The sequence below is a fragment of the Triturus cristatus genome, chromosome 1_2 (assembly GCF_964204655.1).
Source record: "Triturus cristatus chromosome 1_2, aTriCri1.1, whole genome shotgun sequence".
Lineage (NCBI taxonomy): Eukaryota > Metazoa > Chordata > Amphibia > Caudata > Salamandridae > Triturus > Triturus cristatus.
The window spans coordinates 1175811685-1175839284 of record NC_140580.1 but is presented as its reverse complement, the minus strand read 5'-3'; the positions used below and the strand labels follow the sequence as shown (position 1 = coordinate 1175839284).

Genomic DNA, 27600 nt, shown 5'->3' with positions numbered 1-27600 from the left:
GCGCGACCCGGAGCCGGTGTGCTAGGAGCTTGCCACATCTGTCCCCCCCAGTGTAGTAGGCATGTTTCAAGCGTAGGGCGGCATACTCCGCCCTGTCAAGATCCAGAGCCGACAGGAGCTTCCTCGCTGCCTTCAACTGCCTCCACACCCTCGGCGCCCCCGTACGGCGGTGGACCTGCTCAAGCTCCCGGACTTGAGCTGTCAGCTCATCCCTCTTCAGTTGCCGCTCCCTATTCTCAGCTGCAGAGATAGAGATGAATTCCCCCCGGAGGACGGCCTTCAATGCCGCCCACTGTGTCGCCTGCGAGGTGTCAGTGTTGCTATTGTGGGTGAGATAGTCCTGTATGACCTCCCCGGTGCGTTGCACCACCGACCTTTTGTGTAGAAGTGTATCCCGGAGGCGCCACACCCCCCGAGAGGGGGAGGCCGCCGGCCACTGGAAAACGCCGGTGACTGGGGAGTGGTCAGACAGGGTCAGGACCCCGATGTCCGCCGCCGTGGCAGCGGCACGCATCGGTCCACTCACCAGGAGGTAGTCCAGCCGTGAGTAGGTTCGGTGTGCGTGCGAGAAGTAAGAGTAGTCCCTATCCGTGGGGTGCATGGAGCGCCAGAGGTCGTGCAGATCCATTTCCGCAATCCGGGTCCTCCCAGCCTGGGACAGTTCCCCCGTCTGCGGGAAGCGCTGCGCCGATCTGTCCATCGCAGAGTCAAAGACAATGTTGAGGTCTCCCCCCAAGATAATGTGGCGGTCGGGGGAAGCAGTGACATCCACCAGCGCGGAATCTAGGAAGCGCTCTTGGTGATCGTTTGGGCTATAAACGGAACCGACCGTAAATGCTATGCCTCCCAGGCGCATGCGATACGCAAGGAGCCTCCCCTTCTGTTCAGCACACTTATGCAACACCTCCCCCCGAAAGGAGCTCGCTAGGAGAATGGCTACCCCCGCCGTCTTGTTCGCTGCCGAGGAAAAGAACTGGGTAGGGAACTTAGCAGAGCGCATCCTATGGCAATCTCGGGGCAATAAGTGTGTCTCCTGCAAAAGGCAAATGTCCGCCTGCGTCCCCTCCAGCAACGACAGGATCGCTCTGCGCTTCACCGGGTTGTTCAGACCCTGAACATTAAGGGTCACTACCTTTAGGCCCGGCATTCCTCGCGGGGGTCGGGAGCGCCATGCAATGGGCAGGGAATCAGCGGGTGGGGCGCGCGGGGCCACAGCGCAGGACAAGCCAAAACAAAGCGGGCATAGACAACATCGGACGGGACCTTCCCAACCCCAAAACAACCCCCTCCCCCACCCAAAACCCAACCCTGGCAACTAGCCACCCACAAACTCAAACACCCCATAGTCTCAGTCAAGCCCCAAAACGGGCAAGTCCGTAGAAAAGAGCAAAGTGGACGTCCAGCCACTCACCTCCAACCGTTCCCCCCCAACCCCCCCGCCCCGTACCAAGCATGTAAAGAAGCTAAAGACATCTCCCCCCGGAGTGTGTGTTAGGCTGTCAAGGCCACGCTAGAGGAGCCGGTCGAGTCCCCGGCCGCCACCCTCAGGGCGTCGGCCATGTCCGCTCTGATGGTAGGGGAGTCCGGGCGCCCCACACTGGTCGCTGAGCGCCGCCTCGTTGACCTCCGCCGGTTCCGTCTCTCCGAGGACCTCCACGACGGCGTAGCTCCCTCCTCCTCCGCCGCCGTGAGCCCCAGGACACCACAAATGTCTTGCAAGGAGCGTAGCTGGTGTAGCACTCCGTTCCACCGAAAAATCAGGCGGAAGGGGTGACCCCAAGAGTACGGCGTCTCATGCTCGCGCAAAAAGTCAGTGGCAATCCTAAAGGACCTGCGTTTCTGCAGAGTGATGGCGGAGAGGTCCTGGTAAAGCGCCACCGGCCGATCCCGGAAAGTCAGGGGCTGTTTCCTGCGGGCTTCAGCCATGATACGTTCCTTTAGTGGAAAGTCGGGCAGGAAGGCCAGAATGTCCGGTGGAGGTGCCGATGACTGGCGCTGCCGGCCAACCCTGTGCGCCCTGTCAATGCTGATGGGAAAGTCCGCAGCTTCCCCCAGGATCTCTCGGAACAGGGCCCGCAGGTAGCTCCCCAGATCGGACCCCTCGTCCGCAGTCGGCACGCCACGCACTCGGATGTTGTTCCTCCGAGATCTGTTCTCAAGGTCCTCGGAGTGGGCCTGGAGCTCCACACACTGTTCCCGGAGGCGAAGAACGTCCTGTTGGAGGTGGACTATCTCCTCCGCTCGCTGTTGGCCCTCCGTCTCCGCCGCTTCCACACGCTCGCCAAGGCCCTCCACCTCCCTGCGCACTTCTCGGACCTCGCTGGCCACCTCCTGCTTCAGTGTCTGGAAGTCCTCCCTGAGGGAGCTGAACAGTTCCTCCATAAAGGCCCTCGTGACGGGTGGCTCCCCTCCAGTCACATCCGCCGGAGCCCGGGAGGGCCCCGGTGAGGGCTGCGTCCTGTCCCGCAAGTGCTGGGCCCTGCCAAGCATGTCCGGCAGGGTACGGTCCCCCTTCTTCGGGCCTCCTCTTCCAGACATCGCTAGCTCCGCAGTCGGGCCCCGATCCAGGCACTCCAGGGATGCTCAGCCGCCGGCTAGCACTCGACCTGGGTATCCCCCACGAGTGAGGTCGCTGCGTCACAGGTGACAAAATGGCGGCCCAGTCCGGTCACCGTCAGCCGCAAGAGCTTGTGTGAGACAACCAAGGGGGCCGCAGCAGAGGGGTCTCATCAGCACATCCCTCCGGTAATCAGCCCAGCAGCAGCGGGGGTCGCTCGCATCCAGCAGCCAGGACTCCGGCGAAGGCTGCCACCACTGCTCCTTCGGGGCCAAAATGGCGGCCGGGCGGAGCAGGCCAAAACGACCAGGCCCGACGACACCACCGGGCCCCCCGAGGCACCCCACAGTAAAATAAGTTCCACCACCGGCCCCCGTCTGTCACGCACAGGGGCCCAGATGGTCCGACCCCATCAGGGAGTCCGCTGTACCTCGGCTAGGGGTTAGGGCCTCCGCAGTGCGGGGTGTCTCCGTCACCAGTCTGAGTGCCGGGGCACCCGTCCCAAGCCTTCCACCCCGTCGGGTCCTTTCCCGCAAGGCTCCTTCAGTCACCGTCGAACGGCGGGCCAGATCCCCTCCAGATCGCAACTTTCAGCACCAGGCCCAGCCGAGGCGCCCGGACAGCTCTCCAATGCGCTCCGCCCCTCGGGCTCGCCGTCGTCGTTCCTTGGTCTCGATCGAACTTTTGGGGGGGTTCCCCCGAGGCGATCCGAACCAAAACAGCACCAATGTGCACCCCTGATGCTCCGCCACGCTCCTCTCCCGCGCTGAGCCTCAGCGGGGGGAGAAAAGCATAAGAAAAGGGCTCTAGCTTGGCCGGGCCGGAGGTGCTACGGGAGGAAGCGTCCGCTCACCTCGCCATCTTGGCCACGCCCCTTTATTTTTTATTTTTAATAAAGATTAAAAACCATTTTAACATGCTGGGTCTTCAAACTTGTCGATAAAATTATCTTATCAGACAAAGCTAAAGATTCTTGGAGATATGTACCTTCAAGTCCAAACCTCAGATTCCATCTATTATTCTGCCCCTCTAAATCATCCTTCTGTGTTTGCAACAGTAATTCATATATAAGGCTGATTCTCAGTCTTGCTCTAAAAGCCTCAATTAAAGGAACCGTAATCATCAATTCGACATCTCTTATCTTTTTTAATTGAAAATCTCAGGTCTGTAGATACTTAAAAAAATCTGCCCTCTGTCAATCAAAAGGTTCCTGCAATTCAGTAAAAGACGAGAGCTGGGCCTCATCATAAAAATCACCTATTATAGTAAAACCCTTCTGTCTCCATTCTTCCATCACAGCTCCTTGAAGATAGAAGGCAGCAAAGCCTTATACATCGGTGTATGTAAATGAACATGACCGAGCTCTAAACGTCGCTTGACCTGAGCCCACACCTTGAATGCTGCTTTTAGAACTTTAAATTTAGTTTTTTATCTCATTTTTCAGCTTCCTTTCCTAAGACCATTTCTGTAGATTGTTGGGGTCTCGGTATAATCTACTTCTTGAGATCCCCCAGGTATTAAGATTGTCATATTTTGCAAAACGCAGGACCAATAATACAAAGTACAATTAGGAGCCGATAGCCCTCCTAAGAGCTTGGGCAGGGTCATGAATTTAGCTCCTCTCCTTGGCGTTTGATATCCCCACAAAAATCTAAAGTGTAATGATTCTAACTTCGTTAACCACTCGGTGCCGATTAACAATGGAATGGAAGAAAATAAATATAACACCTTGGGGGGTATTCATCTTCAATAGACTCCATCCTCCTATCAATGAGATGTGCGAGTGATTGATTCTGTCCAGTTCGGATCAAATTTTATCAATCACTGGGGCAAGATTAATCTCAACCATTTGATCCAAAGCAGCTGTAATTCTTATGCCCAAGTAAAGTGCATCCGTGACAACCCGTTGGTCTTTAATATAGACCTGCTCTGTGCAAACTATCTGCATTTTAGAACTGTTTAGTTTATCACCTGACCGTGATCCAAACTTCTTGGCTAGCTTTTCTATTTCCAGGAGAGCAGTGGTTGGATGTTGAGTAACTATTGCTACATCGTCCACATAAGCAAACCCCTTAAATTGTACCTGATTCTGAACTACCGGTTTAATAATAATGCTTCTCTCCAATCTAGCCGAAAATGGATCGATACAAAGTGCAAATAATAACAGAGACCAAGGGCAGCCCTGTCCTGTTCCCTTTGAAATAGATATCTTCTATGATTCAAGGCCATTTACTCTCAGCCTAGCAGTCGGGGTTTTAAATAGTGCCTTAATGGCTCCAATGAAGCCATTCCCAAAACCTTTCCATTTTAGGACTGACCACGAAAATTCCCAAGACATGCGGTCAAGCACTTTCTCAGCATCTAATAAAGTGAGTTCCAAAGGCATCTTTTGAACTGCTGCCAAATCAATCAGTGTAACCACCCTCCGAATATGATCTACAGCCCCCTCCCAGGGATAAACCTGTGTTGTCTAAATGAAACCGAAGGAGATATAACCCTACCTACTCTATTAGCTAAGACCTTAGCAAAGACTTTGACATCGCAATTCAGTAAAGATGTAAGCCTATAAGAGCCAGGTAATAAAGGGGACTTCTCCTTTTTTACAAAAATTCCTATGTTAGCAGCCTCCCACGAGAAGGGGATATAGCCATGTTGTGCCTCTCGAAACCTCAACAGCATATCTTCTCATAATTCAGAGAAGAAAGTTTTATGAAATTCCTAAGGGAAGAGTGTCAAGACCTGCAGCCAGAGAAGTTATAGCATCTGAAATGTCTTGCATAGATATCGGAGATCTAAAGTAATTCCGTCTTTTTCACCCAGTCTGCAGCTTTCTAAATCATAGTAGAAGCTCTCATATCGATTCAATAGATATTCAGAATCTTCCAAATACAACTTTGTATAAAAATCTTCAAAGACTTTAATGATCTCTGAAAGGGGCTTCGACGATTCTATCTTTTACATCCTCAATAGTTTTAATGCCTCTTCTTCCCTACTTCAATCTTATGCGCTTAGCCAGCAGACTACCAGTAGTTTCACCACACCCCTAACACTCCAATTTGTGAGTATGGTATTTCAGCGCTATTTCTTGGCTTGAATACTAATGGACTTCAGCTTTTCTTTTGGCTATTGCATTCTTGGGCATTCTGGCCATCTCTAAGATTCAGGATCAGTTCCTCTTCTGCGCTTGCTAATCTTCTTTAAAGATCTTGAATCTCATCTTTTGAAGATGTAAGTCAAAACTAAGGCCCTTCCCGCTAACCCCTGCTTTTAGGGCATCCTAAACCACCCCTGTTGAGGCCATGCCCCTATTAGTTGCTAACAATTGTTGTAGCCAGCTTTGTATACGGTCTATATATAGCGGGCTCTGCTAGTAATTTCCTATCAAAAGTGCATATCCCCCATGGTCTAGCAAAAGGTACTATAAGGGTCAAAGGATTATGATCTGATAGTACTCGAGGGGAAACCTCTATTGTCCCATCAGAGGCCCCAAAAGAAGACATGAACAAATATTCTAATCTGGCCATTTTATTATGTGGATAAGAATAGAAAGTAAAGCCCATATATCAATCAAATCATGCTCTTCAACCAAGCAGTCCAAGGCCTTATAAACCCTCGGTTTTCATCCTAAGTATACCCGTTCATTAAAATGTCTATGCTTCACATCTAAATGAATATTCAAATCCCCACATAACACCAGAGGAAGCGGTCATGATGCCAGTTCTGTATTTAATTCATCAAAGATAGTTGCCTCAACAATATTTGTCCCATACGTTGTAGATAGTGTAAAACAAGCAGATCTAGTCATACATTCTAGAATTACCCATCGTCCGAAAATATCTACTAGTCGTCGGGTTACAGTACATATATAGTTCTTTGTGAGGACTTGAAACTCCTCCTCGAGATGTTAAACCTTGTGGGGTACATGCTAATACCATCAGCCCCAGATCCCTTAAGAGTTCTCTCTTCCCCAAGGAATATGGGTCTACTGAATATAAACGATCTGATCAAAACAAGGGCAGCTCTAGCTCTTTTATTCTTATCATTTAGGCCACATATATTTATTGAGCTAATGTGTAATTTAACAAAGGACACTTGATTTCTGCTATTGGCCATTAAAAAAATCAGTTCTTTCTGCAGTTTGCCATCATAATTTTTTTCCCTTTTTTACCCCTTTTCTCCTTTCCCCTTTTCATCTCCTTTCCTTCCTTTCCCCTTTTCCCTCTCTCTGAAAATTTTACAAAAGCGCATGATAAGCAGATTAGCCATATAGCACCTAGATCCCAAAAATCAATTATCACTACTCCAGATTGCCCTACTGTACTTATCATAGCTCCCCTTTTCATCCTGCTAGAAACTGCTTACATCCTGTGCAATAAATCTAAGAACCGAAAATTCACCCCAAGTGCCCCCAACCGCCCCTCTTTCACCACTCCTCCCTCTCCAGCTAGCCCCCCCATTCAAGCATATGAACCAAGCAGGTCCGACAGGATGGTATGCAAACCCCTAAGCCCAACCACCTACTGTTTATTTCACAAAAGACATTCCCAAGTACCAACTCATATGATCCCTTGGTCTACCCCATCCCTTTGTTCTAATATATCCTATTCATTTAATCTAGACTCATGGTTGCCAAAAATTCCTCAGCCCTGGCTTCTGCTGTAAAGAAATGAAATTCATTCCGTACTACAATTTGGCTTTTTCACTTTTAGCTTGAAACAGCTGGACCAGCTGGCGCAAGCGCCATCTCTTTTCTACAGTAACCTGGCGATAATCCGGTCTAACAAAAAACTCACACCCTTTTGCTGAGCATTTCTGATCCGGCCGAGCCAGATCACAGATAGCCTGTCGCAACAAAAAGTTGTAAGAAAATATCAATATGGCCCTTGGTTTCGGATCTACCTGCCCACCCTATGGCTTAAATTTAAATCCGAGCCCTCTGTATTTCAAAATCCCAATTCTACTGAGCAAATTCCAGAAAAGCTTCCTTGCACAACTTAACCACATTGCAGCGGGTATCCGCTCCTTCAACCCCCTCAGGAACGCCCAAAACCCTTAAATTATTCCTCCTTAATCTATTCTCAAAGTCTTCAAACTTCCATTGGGTGTCTTCTGTGTGAGCTTTCAGCATACCAGTTGTTCCTTTTCGAGCTAAGACTTCATCTTTGAGTGTAGAAATTCTATGGTCTGCCTCTCACATTCTGTCGGCGAACTCCAAACATGATGCAATAGATCTGCTCTTTCAATAGACTTTTTAACTGTGCATTGACATCTCCTCTAGGCATATATCAAATTTCTATAAAAGACCGATCTTTCTCTTCTCATATTAAAAATGTCATGACACATTAATTTTCTTAATGTGCAAGCAGTGACTCTAGTGAAGCACTGCAGTTAAAGCCTGAGCGAAAGTGCTGTTCAAACCAAATTCCATCCTAAGAGCCTGAACTGTAGCTAATGTATTTAAGTTACAAAGTTTACATAAAGGGCAGGCGGTGGGGCAAGATGGCGGTCGCGCCTTTATTGCTGTAAAGCAGTCCTCCGAGCCGACCCCTAGAACAGTGTCGGATTTAGTTAATAACATTCCCCATTTAAAAAGGCTAGTTCAGATAACATCAGTGCTTAATTTGTGCCGGTGCTTTCCGGTGCTTAGCACTGGCACTTATTTTTCAGGGCCGGGTCTGCACTCTAGCCTTTATTCTACACGCAATATGGGTAAAAATTGACAGCACGCTGCTGATATTGCACGTGACGGCCTGCTGGTAAAATATTTCAAATTGAATGCAGCTGCCTGGCGCACGCCTTTTTACAAGCCACATATCACCACCAGAAAATCAAACTTCCTGGGTCCCTGGCTCAGCATAGGTCACTGTCACACCGCATTTTGCAATCGTTCATGCGCTACCAATGAACGATTGCAAAATATATTGATAGCCCCCCGTACCTTCTTGGCGTATCTTCAAGTGTGTGCCCACCCCACATTCGGACCAATAAGCATTTTTTTTTTTACCGCGACCCGACAAGAACTGCGCAGCTGTATGACCAATCATCAGCTGACGACAGAAGCAAGCAGCTTGTCGCGCAGCAGGTCTCCCAGCAGATTAATTAAGGCTGTCCCGGTAAGTGATTACTTTCACTTTGTATCATGATTCTAATAATCATGATGGTGTATATTTGTCTAAAGCATTGACATGGCTCATTATCCTACATACCATTTTATAGTGTGTGGGGCCCACGGCTGCAGCTCTTCCCCCGCTGCTGCTGGCTTTTCACTTTTGCAACAAAATAAATCTTTTTTAAAGTTAAAAGCCAGCCGCAGCGGAGGAGGGGCTGCAGCCGTGGGCCCCACACTATGAAACGTTATTTAGCATAATGAGCCATGTCAATGCTTTAGACAGAAATAACTGAAAAACTGGTAAACGGCTGATGGCAGAGTAACAAGAATACCTCAACCTGCCACTCGAGGCAAAATTCACGTTCAGCTAGTCTTGTTTTTCTGCCATCAGCTGTGTGCCAGTGTTCTGTGTTATATTTGTAAATTCACCCCAAGACTGGGGGAGTGGGACCCATTGTCTATGCTTGCATTTCAGCCTTTGGCAGCCTTCTTATGCCAATGTTGAATTCCATTGATTTTAAACATTTTTGGAGGGTGAGGATGTTTTGCAGGGCGGGAGATCCCATTGTAGACTATAAAAGGTATTTTGCCTGTTCGGACAGTGAGGATAGGAACACAGAAGGTGGTAGTTCGAAGTTATGAGTTTCCTGAAAAGACTGCTAAAAGAGAGAGCGGGAAAATCCTGCCTTTGATAGGCAGAGAGATGGAGGGCCCAGTAGTAAAGGAAAACAAAAGTGACCTCGACATCAGCGACCAACCTTTGGGGACAGAAAAGAAGGAACATTTCGAACAGAAAGTGAGCCAACCTAATTTTGCTATTAACTTGCACTCAGTTGGACGAAATAAAGCTGCTTTCTTGATTACAAAAATGGTACTCCCACCTAAATAGGAAGCTATGAGACATAATATCTAAGCCCTTCATTTTGACATCTTAAGTGCAGCAATTTCTCCTCCTCTTTTCACTGTATTTTCCCATCGCAGACTCCCCTTTAAGGGTCGGACTGGCCTATAGGGCAATCAGGTCATGCCTGATGGGCTGGTGTGTATGGGCCAATTTTGTGGCTCTTTGTGGGCCTATTTTATGGTCTGATGAGCCGGTTATTTCCGGGAACAGTCCAATCCTGCCCCCTTTGCCTGCACAGACGCAATCAACAAAGTGTTAGTATTTGAAAAGCAGTGTAAGGAGGAGAGGCATGAAGCGCACCGGAATTACGGCGATTCACGCTGCGGACCGGAAAGGGTGAGCGGTCTAGTTTCGGAAGACGAAGGAGACCCCCTGACATCATCTGGAGGAGACGGCCAAAAGAGCGGTGAGACAGAGCCGGAAGAGAGGAGAGACGGATCAGAGACGGCAGGAGGAGACCGGACCAGCAAGCAGGACGAAGCAAAGGAGGAAAACGCGAGCGGCGACGGAAGGAGGGCGGAGACCCAGGAGAGAGCATTGAACAACGCGGGCAAGCCCGGCGGCTCACTGAGGGGAGAGGACGCCCCTGGTCCCTACGACACGGTCCTGGACATCGACCATGGTACAAGGAGAGTACCTTTGGGAGGATCGTTTTGGTGGGGGTGGTGGGGAGGCACGAGGAAATAGGTCACGTGTGTGGTTTTTTTTTGTATAACTACCACGCCGGCTTTTCCCCTCATGCCCTCCCTCACTGTCCGCTATAAACTGGTGACGGTAGTGCTGGAGCAGAGTTTTCAGTTTGAAAATTCTGTGGCTTTTGAAGCTCTGGAATGTCTATTAGTTGTACTAATTTATTAATAATTAATAATTAATTATTTGTCTTGTGCAAGTGCGTTTATATTAATCAATTCGTTTGTCCTAACAAGAGAGAGTTACACGTGGGTGTGCATAAACGTGCTGTTTTAAAAATAACGTGCGTGTTTTCATGTTTAAACGTTGCTATGTGCTGTTTATTTTTGAGCACAAAACGCTTTCTGAATTAATGCTTTTCTATGTTGCAAGTGCTAGATAAATGCATACACATAAGGGTATTAGTGGGGTTAACACTGTTTAATCACTATGCTGTGGTAACGTTGTTTTGTCTCTTTTAATTAAGATGGTCTATTGAGGTCTATGATGGCCTAAGAAAAGATGGCCGAATTGTGAGCCTGGCTGTGATTTATAATATGAAAACTGTGACGAGGGAGACCCCTGCTGGAAATGGTCCTGAAGTTAACTGACCATGGTCCTTGCTTGCTTATTTGAAAAACTTTCCATGAGGACAGCAGCAGTTTTTGGGAAATCTCCAAGTGAAATGAAAGTGTCCTTGGCAGCCTTGGGAAACAAAGGAGCCTTAGAGAAAAACTCTGAACTGTGGCTCGATAGCCGAGGAGAAGCAGGACTAATATGATACATGTTTGACTCTTCAGAATCTCTGTTGGAACTGTTCCTGTGACAAGCTCTTCTAATTCTACACGTAACTTAGCTACGTCAATTACTTGTGAATCTTTATCCTTTTTCTGTAGAACCTTCATCCAATCATTCAAATCATCAACTGTTATCTCAGCAGTTTTTCTCACTGGAACCACTCTCTTTTGCGGTTCTAAAATTGGCATCCCTGAACAACTAGCTTCACTAGCATCCAATATTTCACTACATGTGTCATGTCTTGATTGTCTCAGGTCACTTCTTTCTGCTCTTTTGCCTGAATCTCCTGAAGGACCAACTGAATTTGTCAGATTATTCCCAACATATGGAATCACCAGTCCATTCTCACCTGCTCTCTGTTTGTCAATAACTGGACCTATTGTTACAGGCACCGTAACAGCCTCTAGATTCTTCGTTATCTCCCTAATCTTCTCAGTCAACTCTGTTGTAGTTCTGGCTAATTGTCTGGCATTCTCATCAAGGTAATGATCACTCCTTACCTCAGGTGTCTCATTTTCCGTCTCACTAACACACACTGTATCTCTTATCAGAGAAACAACTGGTGTACTTTTGTCCGGTTCTGGTCTATATGGAGGTGGTCTTTTGTAAATCATGTCATTCAAGACCTCATCCTCATACTCATTAACTCCATATTTTCTTATTTCTGACTCAGGAACCCTTTCTGCTCCTCCTTCAACTGTTCTCATCGGATATAATCCCTCTGACATACTAACATCTCGCCACCTTTTCATTCGATCATGATGAGTCTCACGATCATGTCTCCTCCCAAACATGTACCTATAGTACCCCCCAGATCTTTGTTTCTCTCTCTCATGTACTTCTTCTTCCCATTCCACTAAAGCCTCGAACTGTGTAGGTCTCGGCTTCGGGTCAAGACATAACATCTTTTCCCGTAAATTTCTCAACACGGCCAGATTAAATGAACCATGTTCTGGAAATGCTAGAACACCATCTTCTTTAGTATTCCTAACCCAATTCTCCAACCATATACAGGTATGAAACCCATGTCTTGCAGCCATGAAGGATGCAGGTGTTTTCGGTGGAGGTAACAACTCACCCTCTCTTGTTTTAACATTTTTATCCTTGCTAAACCACTTTTTAATTTTACCAAAAAATGTCTCCTTCTTTTTCTCTTCTTGGTAATACATTTTAGCGTTTACAAAGAACTCTCTACTCTTTCCGTATTATAAATATACAATACGATTTTTCAACCAATTGCAGCGCGACTCACACTAACGCACCAATCCTGGAACGTCTACGTCACTAAATAGCCCTTCCAATCCTTGCGCAGCTCACACTAACACACCAATCCTAGCGCGAGCACTATTCTGATCTACCATCCAATCAGAGCGCGGTCTTTCTGACGTCAACAGTCGCTGCAGTTTGTCTCCTGTCTTCTGTCACTCGTCTACCCCTCCTTTACAAAATCTTTTCAGTAGACTTCGTGTCAAAATTTCTACAAAATCTATTAGTTACAACATAAAAACATCTCCATTGTCTGCTTCGCTAACCACAGAATAGTAAAAGAGAGTCTATTTCATAAGAAACCTTTCATTGACACAGTAGCACTTCTTCTACTCTGCCCTTCTAACATACATTCTTTAACTGTTTCCTCTAGGACTTGTCCAAAGAGTCTTACAATCAACTAAATGTACAAACATTCACGCACATTCATACAAGGAAATATAGTACATACACACAGAATCCTGCTTCCCGAGAACAGACAATCTGCTCCACTACAGAATTATAACATACATCAACTAAGCAAGCTTTCTTTGCCCAGTTCTTCAAATAAGCTCAGAGAATACCTATTACTCCTCCCGCGATAAGCTTTAACGGAAATCCTTACGGATCCCTGGGACTTAAGACCAGAGTTTCACAGATGACCTTCACTATCATACACACGCCATATATACCAGAAATATCTAATAGTAACATACGACGATGTCACTGATTCCGAACCCAGACAATGTGACGCGCAACTTCGATTGTCACACGTTATTCCTTACAATTCCGTCTTTCCCGAGAGCAGCATATACTTCCCTCTGCCCTACTACGGAACTGCTACAGCTTCCAAGTTCCAGAAGCACTACATATAACTCAACATTACGACTCCAACATATAGTATTAGTACATATACCAACATGAACCAATAATCAATAATCAATAAACTAATGTACAAACAATCTTATCAGATCAAGACAATCATCAAAAACCATCAAACTCTGCTACCACAGGAACAGTTCCAACAGAGATTCTGAAGAGTCATCATGATGGTGAACTAATGTTTATGTGCAAGAGTGTTACCTGGAGAGCAAGAAATACACATGACAGGCTAAGAGCAATAGCAAATGAACAGGGAGTTGACATTGATAAAGTGAAAGCTTTACAAAGAACTTACAGGATGGATTTTACAGAGAAGGATATTGAAAATTTGAATGCTACTGGTAGAACAGGACAGATTAAGGAAATGGTAGCATTATTGCGAAGATGGGGTGATGTAGAAAAGTGGAAGGATAGGTGGTACAAGAAAAGAGATGAGGCTGAAGATAGAACAACTTATTCAGCATTTCCAGTGAGAGAAAAGGAGAAACCAGTGGATAATTATCCTATGAGAGAAATACCTGGAGGAGGATATGTACATGTTCCATGGACCAGACAGGATATTTTATCATTCACGAATGATTTCCCTCGATTGAGAGAAAAGCCCGTCGAGTGGTATAGGCAGGTAGATAGGTTTGTGAAATTGTCAAAAGTGCTGTGGGTTGACCTGAATAGTCTGTTTGATATAATTGTTCCAGCAGACTTGTGGACTGAGTGTAAAATAGTTGTGAGTTGGCCTACTGAGGAATATCCAAGAGACCCAAGAACAGGGGCACCAGATCCAGAGGTAATGAGGAAGTATGATCAGGTGATGGTATACCTGAAGAGTAAAGTACCTGCAAAAGAGACAGACTGGGTAAAGATAGATCGAACACAACAGGAAGCGAAAGAATCAGTTCATGCTTTTTACGAGAGGCTGATATTGGCATTTAAACAATTCAGTGGAGATGAACACCTGGGTGACAAAGATTTGAGTCATTTTGTATACAGATTTGTATATGGCCTTAGACCTGAAATTGGTGAGAGAATTCGTGAGCACACAGTGGATTGGCAGAGTAAGAAAGTAGATGAGATCCTGAGACATGCAAAATACTTCAGTGATGAAATTGAAGCAAAACAAAGAAAGCTGAAAGAGAAAGCAATGTGGGCACAAGTGAAAGTTGCGGAGAGACAGGAAACACGGTTAGTGGAACAAGCGAATAATCCAGGAAATAATGCAGGGAATAGACCTAGATATGCAGGGAACGGAAAAGGAAGTCTTGAGGAAGCGAAGAAAAAGTTTCCTTGTCACAACTGTGGCCAATTGGGGCATTGGAGATCGGAGTGTCCTAATCCACCATTAGTAAGTAATGAAAGTAAATCCTTAAATCAACAGGTGCAGAACGAAGGAAATAATCAACAGCAGCAACAACAGAAAGTTGTGAGACAGCAGAGTCAAGAGCCAAAACCGCCCTTGCCGCAGAATAGAGGGTTACAAAAGTATAATCAGGATTCAGGATTCTACAATGATGAGCAGGTAAACAAACCAAGACGTTCTAACAAAGTACAACAGTACTTGTTAAAGAGTGAAGGGAGTGAGTCTGAGGGTGATTATTGACGGTGCCGAGGAGAGGAAGAAGAGTGCATACTTGGTGCAACTCTAGAAATAGACCAGGCAGGACCATTTGTGGATGGGAAAATAAATGAGGAGAGTGTTACTTTTTTGGTAGACACAAGAGCGACAAGATCAACTGTCAGGTCAACAGATGTTAGAAATCTTCCTCTCTCGGATGAAGCAATCCAAGTAGTTGGTGTAGCCAATACACAAATCAAAACACATCTTACTGAACCTGTAAGAGTACAGATAGGGAAATTTTCAGACATGCACAGATTCATTGTCTGTGACACGAGTCCAGTGAACTTATTGGGTAGGGACTTGTTGTGCAAAATGAACTGCACAATTTTTTGTACACCGGATGGAATAGCCTTTGAGACACCAGATGAAGATGTTTTGTACCGAGTGACTCTAGAAAATAGAGAAAGTGAGTTAATTGGTGCATTTGCTGTGTTTAATCCGGAGGATTTGCCTCGAGAGCTGAGAGACACAGTGAAAAGGACAGTTTGGGATTTTACTGGAGAGGATGTGGGATTGATGAATAATGTAGATCCAGTGAAAATTGCAGTAAAAGAGGGAATCACATATCCTAACATTCCTCAATACAAAATGACACCAGAAATAATTGAAGGGATAACTCCTATAATTGAGAAAATGATTCAGCAAGGAGTCCTGAAAGAACTACTGAGTAGTCCGTGTAATTCACCGATAATGGGACTAAAAAAGCCCAATGGGAAATTTAGGAACGTACAGGATTTGAGAAAAGTTAATCAAATTGTGGTGGCATGTTGTCCTATTGTGCCAAATCCATCAGTGATCCTGTATCAAATTCCACATGATGCTGAGTGGTATACAGTGATTGATTTGTGTCATGCGTTCTTTTCAATTCCATTGCATCATGATAGCCAGCCGATTTTTGCATTTAGGTTTGGCCAGCGTATCTTAGCATGGTGTCGAATCCCACAGGGGTATACGGAGAGTCCTTCGATATTTAATCAGTTATTGAAGAAATCGTTGGAAAGTTTGATCATGCCTGAGAGTTCAGTGCTAGTGCAGTACATTGATGACCTACTGGTGGCATCAAAGACACGTGAAGCTTGTGAAGTAGATACCATAGCTTTACTGAATCATCTGGCAGATGGAGGGTTAAAGGTATCTTCGGCCAAATTACAGTTTTGCAAGAAAGAGGTGCATTATCTTGGACACAATATTGAAAAAGGTCTGAGAAAAGTGACTACTGACAGGATCAGAATAATCAGAGAAATGAAAGCTCCAAAAACCCAGAGAGAAGTGAGAATGTTCCTGGGTATGGTGGGTTATTGTCGTCAGTGGATAATTAATTTTTCCTTGATAGCAAAGCCACTGATTAAACTGACAAAAAGTGAAATGACAGATCCATTGGATCTAAATGCAGAACAAATGGCAGCATTTGAAGAGCTCAAAAGTAAAATGTGTGAGGCTCCAGCTTTGGGTATGCCTGACTACGAAAAAGAATTTGAGCTGTATTGCAGTGAAAGAAATGGATGTGCACTTTCAGTGCTAATTCAGAAGCATGGATTACTGAGAAGGCCTATTGCATACTTCTCATCGACACTTGACCCTGTAGCTGTGGGTTTACCAGGTTGTCTGAAATCTGTGGCTGCAACATGCAGGAGTCTGGAACAGAGTGAGGGAATCATAATGGGATATCCTGTAAGGGTATTCGTACCTCACAATGTGGCAATTCTTTTGACAAGAAGCAGGACTCAGTACATGTCACATAGTCGATTGACTAAATATGAAAAAGTGATTCTGGGAGCATCAAATGTGACTCTTGAGAGATGTGTAAATGTGAATCCAGCGACACTTTTGCCGGATATTGAAAATGTGGGTGTGAAAATGGAAGATGATCATGATTGTTTGGATGTGCTTGAGTACTGTACAAAACCGAGACCAGACATAAGGGATCTTCCCTTGCATGAGAGTGATCATGTGTTGTTTGTGGATGGATCATGCCTGAGAAATGATGATGGTGTGCTATGTGCAGCATATGCGGTATGCAAAGTTTCAGAGGTCACGGAAGCATCACCATTGAAAGGAGTAAAATCTGCGCAAGTTGCTGAATTGGTGGCATTGACAAAAGCTTGCGAGATTGGGAAAGATTTGAGGACAACTGTATTGACTGATAGTCAGTATGGATTTGGAGTGGTGCATGATTTTGGCCAACTTTGGCTACAAAGAGGTTTCTTGACATCGAGTGGAACTCCGATAAAGAATGCTGAAATGATTGGTAAATTGCTTGAGGCGATACAGCTGCCTAAGGAGTTAGCAGTTGTAAAATGTGCTGCCCATGGACTAGGGGAGGATTTTATAACGGTCGGAAACCGTTATGCAAACGATGTTGCACAATACTGTGCCAAAACAAATCAGTCCATCAACAGGGACAGAGAAGGGGAAATGTCTTTACTCTCTGTGATGTTTACTAATGTCTTAGAAACCTGGGATGAAGTGAAACAGTTGCAAGATGAGGCAGGAGAGGAAGAGAAAAAGGATTGGATTAAGGCAGGATGTGCTCCAAGAGAAACAGACCATGTTTGGGTCTACAGAGATGGCAGACCAGTGATGCCTAACTCCATCTTGTCGTCAATGGCAAGGATGTATCATGGCCAGGGACATTTGGGGAGGGACGCGATGGTTAGGTCGTTCAAGCAGACCTGGTACAATGCAAAGTTCAGGACAATTGCAGAAAGCATCTGTCAGAGGTGTTTAGTTTGTCAGCAATTTAACACTGGGAAAAAGACAGTGGTGAGTCTGGGAACAATAGGCAGAGAAGGAGGTCCTTTTACAAGAATGCAGATTGATTTCATTGAGATGCCCCAAGTAAACAGACTGAGGTATGTTCTAGTGGTAGTCTGTTTGTTTTCAAGGTGGGTGGAAGCTTACCCGACTAGAAGAAATGATGGATTAACAGTGGCAAAGTTACTGTTAAGGGAGTTGATTCCTAGGTACGGGTTTCCAGTAACAGTTGAGTCTGATAGAGGTGGACATTTTCAAAATGAGCTTATGGCTTTGATTTGTGAAGCATTGAAAATACAGCAGAAGCTACATTGTGCATACCGACCAGAGGCTTCTGGTGTGGTTGAGCAGATTAATGGCACAATCAAGAATAGAATTGGAAAAATGTGCTTAGCCACTGGCATGAAATGGCCAGATGTTTTACCTCTAGTTCTGATGACTATGAGATCTACTCCAGATAGAGCTACTGGTTTGAGTCCGCACGAGATAATAATGGGACGTGCAATGCGCCATGCATTCGTGCCTGTCAATAAATTGGTGACAATAACTGATGACATGATTTTGGATTACTGTAAAGGCCTGGCTGACGCAGTTCATTCTGTGTTTCACCAGGTTGGAGAAGAAGCTACCACACTTGAGAAGAAGCAAGCCCATGATCTGAGTCCAGGAGACTGGGTGAGGATAAAAGTTCACAGGAGAAGAAATTGCTTGATTCCAAGGTGGGGAAGGCCGAGACAAGTTATTCTGACTACGACGACTGCAGTAAAGTGTGCTGGAGTGAAGCACTGGGTACATGCAAGTCATACTCTGAGAGTTCCAAACCCAAAAGAAGGGACTGGTAAAGAGTATTTTGAAGAGTCAGATTCCAGCGATGATGAAGATACAGAATCAGTGGGGAAAGAAGTAGGAAGAGCTTCGAATGAACCACTGCGAGTATCAGAGAAGAGATCAAATTCTGTAAAAGAGCCTGAAGTTTCAAACAGCAGTGAAGGAAAAAGAAAAGAAAAGAGAAATCACACAGAGACTACTCCTGAATCAGAAGAGGAGGAGATTGAAGAACCACTTGAGATTATACTTGAAGAAGTAGGGTCAGAAGAAGATAGAGAGGGACAGATTGCGGAAGACCCCCGAGGAGGTGTAGGGAACATTCTTGATGAGCCAGGTGAAGGGACAAGTAGACAGCAAGAAGATTGCGTGTCGGAGATCCGAGGAGGGACAGGAGTAGGGAAGTCTCAAACAGTGGTGAGAAAATCTGTGGAAAAGAAGAGAGCTGCTGAAAAACGGAAACAAGAGGCACTTGAAACAGATGAGGAGGATGAACAAACAGAGGGTCGAGTTCTGAGAAAGAGAACTTGGATTGGAGAAAGAAGTAATAAAGAAATAAAGCCGAAAAAGGTGTTAAGAGGAGATCGTTGGCCTAACAACAGAGTTAAGAGGCTAAGATACAAAATAATAAGAGCAAATACATCGAAAGCTGAACAAGTGAATGAAGTTTCGAGTCAAAGTTCAAAAGCTGAAGGAGAAGAATCAAAGGAGTCAAACGAACCAGTAGAAATAAAAAGAGTAAGAAGACCCAACCAAAAGTACAGATCACCGGAATGGTCTTATGTGGCACTGTCTGAAGGAGGAAAAGAAGAAGCAGTGACTCGAGATAATCCGGAAGAGATCATGAGAGAAGTGGTTGAGGAAGATACTGGTGAAATTCTGAAAGTACTCTTGACTGACATTGGAGAAGAGTCGAGTACTGAGGATTTTGATGTTGGAGATCTAATACAATTTGATGTTGAAGAAATTGAAGTGAAGAATGACAAGTATCCAAACTGAATAAAGGAAGGATTCACTTGGATTAAGTGAACGGAAAGATCATTTGGAAAAACTGAAAGCTGAAGAATTGCTGAAGAAGAATTGAAGAAGTTCCAACAGTAGTGGAGTAGTAGAGGCTAAACTAAAGTACTAAAATGGTTAACATAGAGGATAATAGAAATAGATGTGCCTTCTTTAAAAGGTGGTGTAGGATGTGCTGTTGCTGTACTGGATTATTAATGCTTCTATGGGGTGTTTTAGTTTTATTAGTGACTTTTAAAGTAGAGTTTGAGATGCATACAGAGAATGTGACAAATGTAGAGAAGAATTCGCAAAAAGTAGTTCCAATTAGAATTAGTAATACTTACATACACAAAGATAGGTCAATTAATAACTTTTCTAGTAATGTTTTTTCAAAACTGTTATATGAATATGTGAAAACAATGGAAGTAAGGGATTGCTACGTCTGTATGCAATTACCTGCATCCGTTTCAGAGGGTGTTACTTATCATCATTTACCAGCTACATATGGTATTTCCTGTAGTATTTTAAGTAGTGTTTTTTATTTGTTAGGGAAAGTAGATTATAAGATGTCTAACAGAGATAGTATTTTTGGGCATTTGCCAATGAACAAAGAGCTGAATCCAGCTAAAGAAGCTAATACTTTTGGTGAGATTTTTATTGAAGAAAAAGGATTAACATTAGACTACATTTTTAAGAACAATTTAACTTGCAGTTTGAAAGGAGAGGAGAAAGCTTTCCTGGATATGGTAGAAGAAAGGAGATTGAACATGCATGAGAAAGCAGGAAAATATAAAGTGAGTGAGACAATTTCGGGACATTGAGATGGGAAAAGAGTTGAAGAATGGGGCTAGTCCAACTTTAGCTCTAGATGCACCACAGAAGGGTAAACTTTGTATTACAAGAAGGAAATCCCAATATGATACATATTTTGTCGGGACTAGTGAGTGCCATGATACATACTTCATTGCAACAGGTTGGGGTTTCAGAGGTGGAGAAGATACAATTTTTCCAGGAGTATATTATGTTTGTGGGAATAAGGCTTATTACAAGTTGCCTGACCATTGGTATGGCACATGTTATGTGGGCCTAGTTTTTCCAAAGATTTTTCATATAGATAAAATAACAGATGTAGAACATATTAACTTACTAATGCGTTTTAAGAGAGAAACTTGGTCTGAAATAGTGGGTGATATTTTTGGGGTTTTGATTCCAGCAGTGGGAATTTCTTTGAATGCTTATGGAATTCGGAAACTGTCCACAGTGGTTGATCGCTTATCGACAAATACCGCTGGAGGGTTTCTTTTGGTGAATACGGAATTAAGTGCCGTACGTGCCATGTCTATGCAAAATCGACTTGCCCTTGATATTCTATTGGCCAAGGAGGGTGGAGTCTGTGGAATGCTCAAAGTTCAACATTGTTGCACTTACATTCCAGATGAAAGCAAAGACCTGAAGGTCTATATCAAAAATATGACTGATTTGCATGAAGAATTAGTACCACTTGAAGCTGAGAGTTTATGGACTAAAATAGCTAATAAAATGATAGCTGTTAAGGATTTTATTGCAAAAATAGGTAGTACTATTATAGGTAGAATACTGTTTCCCTTAACTTGTATAATTGTTGCTTTATTGATAATAAGATTGGTGTGTGTGTGTTGTAAAAACAGGGGAGGGAGGAAGAAATTGGATAAAGAAAAGAAAAACAAGAGGTTGAAAAGAGAACCTCAAGAAATTGAACTAGAAGAATTGAGGGAGAGTGTTTACTTAGAGACAAAAAGGGATGATGAAAGAGTGACTGGTGTTTAATGTTGTGTAAAGGGGAAAAGACATTTCCGATTTCTCCTAAAATGGGACTAAATTTTCACGAATTTTTTTTTTTGGGGGTTTATTTGGTGATAAAATCACCAAAGGGGGGATTGCTGGAGCAGAGTTTTCAGTTTGAAAATTCTGTGGCTTTTGAAGCTCTGGCATGTCTATTCGTTGTACTAATTTATTAATAATTAATAATTAATTATTTGTCTTGTGCAAGTGCGTTTATATTAATCAATTCGTTTGTCCTAACAAGAGAGAGTTACACGTGGGTGTGCATAAATGTGCTGTTTTAAAAATAACGTGCGTGTTTTCATGTTTAAACGTTGCTATGTGCTGTTTATTTTTGAGCACAAAACGCTTTCTGAATTAATGCTTTTCTATGTTGCAAGTGCTAGATAAATGCATACACATAAGGGTATTAGTGGGGTTAACACTGTTTAATCACTATGCTGTGGTAACGTTGTTTTGTCTCTTTTAATTAAGATGGTCTATTGAGGTCTATGATGGCCTAAGAAAAGATGGCCGAATTGTGAGCCTGGCTGTGATTTATAATATGAAAACTGTGACGAGGGAGACCCCTGCTGGAAATGGTCCTGAAGTTAACTGACCATGGTCCTTGCTTGCTTATTTGAAAAACTTTCCATGAGGACAGCAGCAGTTTTTGGGAAATCTCCAAGTGAAATGAAAGTGTCCTTGGCAGCCTTGGGAAACAAAGGAGCCTTAGAGAAAAACTCTGAACTGTGGCTCGATAGCCGAGGAGAAGCAGGACTAATATGATACATGTTTTATTTTCTTGGTTCCTGTTCCGTAGTTTTCATTATGTGTACTTTTCCTGAGCGGAGATTCTCAAATGTAGCGATGTTACATCCTTTCCTTCTCGCTCTGCTCCGCAAGTCCGGCGGACATTACAGTTTTTTCTATGTTCCCAATGTATCTTTCCATTGTTTAGAAACTATAAGAAATGTTAGCCTAGAGAGGGTTTTTGCCACTTGCCATTTTGCCTTTGCTGCGTACCGAATCTGCGTTGCTGAGGATTGATGCTGAAGGGACTTCGTCTTGAGAGACATTTACCGAGAGACTTGTCCTGACCCGTTCTGACCTTTAGCTAGAATAGGTAACTATGAGAAATGATTTACTCTGATTGATTTCCTTTGACTAATTTTAGATAAAGCAATATAATTTTAAACATGGTGTTGGATATTCTTTTTTGTCAATTATTGGGTTTGCATTATTGATTATTGTTGTATATATTGTATAGATTATGCTTAGGGACAGTCACAAAAACCAGGTCTTATCGACCTCGGTATAGATGCAGGGTGTTTAGGAGTTTTCCTTCCACAGGTTTATTGCTGGTAGAGTATTTGAGCGTATGTTAGTGAAATGGGCCCTAGCGTATGATGTATGCATGTGCGTGTAACTGTGAGATTACTTTATCCGTGGTAGTGGGAATATTATACACACCCTGATCTCTATCAGTAGCACATGCTGAGAAGCCCCTAGCATGCCAGTAACCGCTGGTTGTATTTCTTTTTCTTCCTTTTGTATTTTTTTGTTTTTTGTTTGCTGCACCACCAAACCGACGGGAGTGGTACAAGGAGGAGCCAGGAGCTACCACACTCAAAGACCTGAAGAGAAGATCAAAGGAAAGGAGCAGTCTGTTATCAGACGCTATCCCTGCTGCGAAGAACGCAGCAGTTCCTTTACTTTTGTTTTGACCAAAGAAAAAAACAGTTATTGCTTGAGAACCACCCCAAGAAAAGAAATAAACCTTGTTTTCGTTGCAAGTACACCTGATTTGTTCCGTGGTCTCCTTTGTCGTACCCCACCCTACTACAAGCAGTTACAAAATTAAACAGCAAGTATTACCTCTAGTAAGTTAATCTACCTAATGTACAAGTCAATGTAAGCAAACAAACAACTAGTTGGTTTACTAAAGCATGTTTAAGCTGTTAGCACAGACTGTGCATCTCACTGGCCCCTCCATAGTGAGTCGGATGGTGTTCGTGATTGAGTCACAGGTGGGCAAGGTATGCAAACCTCACACTCAAAATTGAGCATTTTGTTCTTAGCTCACTTCACAAAGTATGATGACTTTACCAACTGTGCCTTACTTCGTTTGAGGAAGATTTCCATGTAGAAAAAGGTTTTTGTGAGATCATTTTCAAGTTAAAAGTGGGATTCTGTAGGCCAAATTTAATGGACATTTTCATCGCTAGTTGCTTTTAAAACAACCGCCTATACTTTGGGCCAGTCTCTAAAATGTTCAAAGTTTTAAAAACAATGTAACATAGTTATGGAGGAAAAACCTTTGTGGCCTCGTCAGTAATGGGGGCAGATGAGCTTCAGATTTTCACACAGTCATGCTGGGATATCCTGTTAATTATTATGTGAGAAGCAGGCATGAGGAGGGCTTAAGTGCCGGTGAAAAGGTAGATGAATGCAGATTGTGACGGGTATCAATGCGCCACTCTGCACCTCCAGCGGAAACCCCATTGGCGAGATCCAGCCAGGACTTGAAATGTGTAGCCTGTTCTGGTGACTCTCACTAGTTCAGTCTGCAAATATGGGTCAGCCCGGTCCCTGCTGCAGAGAGCGTGATCTCCGCTGTTGTTCAACCGTGTTCATGCAGACTGCGATACCTTCTGAAGGGTGCTGCTTTTGATATGGATGGTGGAGTGTGGCGCTCTTGAGATGGAAAAACACACAAGATGATGGACGGAATGTTGCACATTGGCAAAACATTCACCCCCCAGTCACAGATCTGGGTTTAATCCATCGTTATTTTGCACACCACGCCACCCCAGTTCAAACATGGCCACTGGAGTCAAGCTATCCTGGCTGAAGAGGGGTGAAACTGTGAAACCAGGTCAAGTCTGATTTGCACATGGCCATGTCTGAACTGGGGTGGCGTGGTGAGCAAAATAACGATTGATTAAACCCAGATCTGTGACTGGGGGTGAATGTTTTGCCAATGTGCAACATTCCGTCCATCATCTTGTGTGTTTTGCTGTTAGCCCTATGTGGGAAGGGTATGCCCAGACGTGGGTCCCGTGCTCACTGTGCCACTAGAATCAAGCTATCCTGGCTGAAGAGGGGTGAAACCCCGAAACCAGTCCTAGGATGCTTGATTCCGGTCCAGGGAAGACATGGCTTAGCAGTTCAGGCTGGACTGTTCCCATGAGGCACAGGGTCAAGACTGATTTGCATATGGCCATGTCTGAACTGGGGTGGCGTGGTGAGCAAAATAACGATGGATTAAACCCAGATCTGTGACTGGGGGTGAATTTGCCAATGTGCAACATTCCGTCCATCATCTTGTGTGTTTTGCTCTCGATATGGACCCTGCTCCTAGTCTGCAGGGCTCTTTTACTTAATGGGACTCCTCCGTAGTCTATTAGGTGCAGATTCTGACTTTGATGCTCTCCTCTCTGTGGAATCTGATACTGACTTTGATGCTCTCCTCTCTGTGGAATCTGATACTGACTTTGATGCTCTCCGTGCCTGCAGGCCTTTCATAGAGAATGTGTGTGATGATACCCTCACACTCTGCAGGGACTGTGATCGCAGCCCAGTCTGCTGTACTTCAGTTCCACGACCATCCTCATGTAAGAAGAGGCGCAGGTATGGACTCCCAGACTCCTCTACTGTGAGGTGCACCCACCATAGCATGGAGGATGTCTGATAGGAGCAAAACACTGTACTTCCCAGCACAGCAACACTCCTAAACTGACGATCTCTAAATCGTGTGAAGTTCCTTTAGGACTGTTGAACATATTTATCAGATTAGTACCTTCAGCTTGCAAGCACATGTTGGCTGCATTCGGAATATTTCATTTTGTACTTTTTGTGGGCATTTTGCTGTGAAAATGTTGAATATATTTACACAATTTCTATGATCCTTATCTTGGCTGTCTCATGTATAGATTGCTCTGAAAAATTATCATTTTCTACAGCTTGTAAAATAAAAAGTAGACTGGAGAGGAGCTTGCACTAAACATGTCAAACAAGCCTTTAAAGTTTGCTCAAGGTTGCCTCTTCCCTTTACGAAGTGCGCATGTCCCATCCACTTGAGATGTTTGGAATGCCACAATACCAGCAACGAGCACACATTTAAAAGGTACACATCTGTGGTGTATGTATGGAGTTCATGAATTTTATATAGTTTTGATATGGTCCTGATCCTTACTGACTCTGAGAGAGTGCCAGTGACAGAAATACGCTCCAGGCTGCAGTGGCGCTTGGACCCGGGGTGAAGGGGCAACTGATAGACGCCCATTTGTCATAGTTGCACGGGGGACCTTTGCAGCATTTTAATGCATCGGATAGATTCTTCACCTGTTAGCTGCCATAGTGGAGTTGTCAATACACTGTTGGCTCTTTATAGATTTCATCTGCATTTCTCAAGGAAGGCAGGTCTCAATACAGTCTGTTGTTTAACTCCTTGTCTATTCTGTGAGAAGTATCTGTGTGTGTGTCGGATGACTTTATATGTTGCCTCTTCCAGATTTCACACAATGCTCAATCCGCCATGCACTTACGCAAAGCTTTCAGCCGTGTTCCACAGATTTAGTTATAAGAGTAATCTAGATTCTTCCTGTTCACCTTCTATTCCTTTTATTTCAAGAAATGCTTTGCTGGGTCTGGTTCATCAGTGGGCTAATATATTCACTCCTGGAATATGTGTTTGATCTCGGTCATAAATTTATATAATGGTGTGGCACCCTGTCTTTCATCTTTCTGAGGTCGATAAAATTAGTGCCATTGAGTTGGATAACAACATTTCTAATTTGGTGTTAAGGCCCCCTCTGGTGAGTATGTGCTTTACAAACATACATGGTGTGATGGGGACACAAATGTATTTTAATCTTTTGTTTTTCAATTTCTTTGCAGTATTACATTGTCATTATTCCCTCTGCCCCACCTTGACTCAGTACTTTTCATCCATTCCCATGACCTCCTTCCTTTTCTTCGTCCCGCCTTTTGCCTTTCCTTTTTCTCTTCCTCAGCGCCTCCAGCCACACCTTCTTTCCTCTTTCCATTCTTGCTTTCTTACACCCTCATTCATTCCCCAGTCCCCATCCTTCCTTCCCCCCTCGGTGCATTTCTTCCTTCTTCCTCCATTCGTTCCTTACTTTCTTTTTTCCCGCTCCTTCCTTCATCATTCACTTCCTTTCTCCCTCTATCCCTTCATTTCTTCCTTTCACATTCTTTTCTTAATTCCTTCTTCTGTCATCCATTACTTATTTATTTCCTCACTCTGGTACTCCCTTTGCTGCCTGCATTTGTTGCTGCTTTCTGTATTGTATTCCTTCCATCATCCTTTCCTTTCTTTTAAACAGCACAGTACAAGCACATTCTCTTTAGTTTGTAAAGCTGCCTCAAGTACTCAAATGACCTTTCCTAAAGCTGCATTTTGAGATTTACACACATTCCCTAATTTGAGTTCACTTTTAAGTTATTGTCATAGGCGTTCCATATTTTATATTGTTATGTTATATGGATTTGTATGGTGCACTAATGACCCGAGAGAGTATCCACGCACTTGGGCAGGTATGTAGATGTGAGGCGCCAAGGTGCTTATGTGAAGAGCCAGGCCTTCAGCTTCTTGTGGAACTCAAGGAGTGAGGAAGCGACTCTGACGTGTTGAGGCTTGTGGATGTGGGTGGAGTCAATAAAGGAAGAGGGTGGGGCAGCAGGACGAAGTGGGCGGACTGGGGAAGTGGGTGCGTCCTTCTGAAAAAATGAGAGCACCTGCACTTAATATTTTACAAATTAAGCACTGGATAACAAGGGAACTCTAACAATGTATTTGCTTGTGCCAGTCTGTACCGAGAAGTCTATCCTCCTGGGCTTGCCGTTCATTTACCTGGTATCTCTGTACGGCTCATCTGGCTTGGCAGATGCTTCTCAGACTAGGATGCCGTCCTCAAGGTAGGATCAACGCAATGCTTCACAAGCCTGCAAGGGGCAGGAAAACCCGCTGCAATGTTCAGGGGCCATAGGCAGCTCAGAGCGTTCAGTCCGCCCGGGAGGCTGAGACTGCTGCTCGGGGATCTACCAGAAAAGGAGCTGGTGGTCATGCCTCCGGATTGCAAGATGCCGCCAGGATGAAGAAGTCTACAAATTCCCTAATGAAAACGCCTTCCTTGATGGATCCAACTTTGAAAACGGATTTTGGCTCTTCAGGTGGGATGCAACCATCAAGGAGGATGCCTCTTCTAGGCAGGATCTGAGCTCTGACTCTCTCTTGGCCCCCGCTGGAGGTCTGGGGGTTAGTGTGTAGAGCACATATCGCTTTACAGATCAAGCGCCTGCCAGGGCGAAGCAGAGGTAGAAGCCAGCAATAACCTTTTTTCTTTTTCAGACCATTCCAGTAGGTCTGGATAAGAGGAGTCAGGCTTTAGTGGCTACTCTTCTAGGAAAGGCTCCTT

At 44.5% G+C, this 27600-nt stretch overlaps 1 protein-coding gene across 1 annotated transcript; it reads left to right on the top strand.

Moving 5' to 3' along the window:
* The first annotated feature begins 11843 nt into the window (after positions 1-11843).
* Positions 11844-22273, top strand: LOC146868955 (uncharacterized). Its single transcript, XM_085614029.1, has 2 exons — positions 11844-14677; positions 21653-22273. Exons 1-2 carry the CDS (start codon positions 13343-13345, stop codon positions 21662-21664), a joined length of 1347 nt encoding a protein of 448 aa, XP_085470155.1. The 5' UTR covers positions 11844-13342; the 3' UTR covers positions 21665-22273.
* The last annotated feature ends 5327 nt before the right edge of the window (positions 22274-27600 follow it).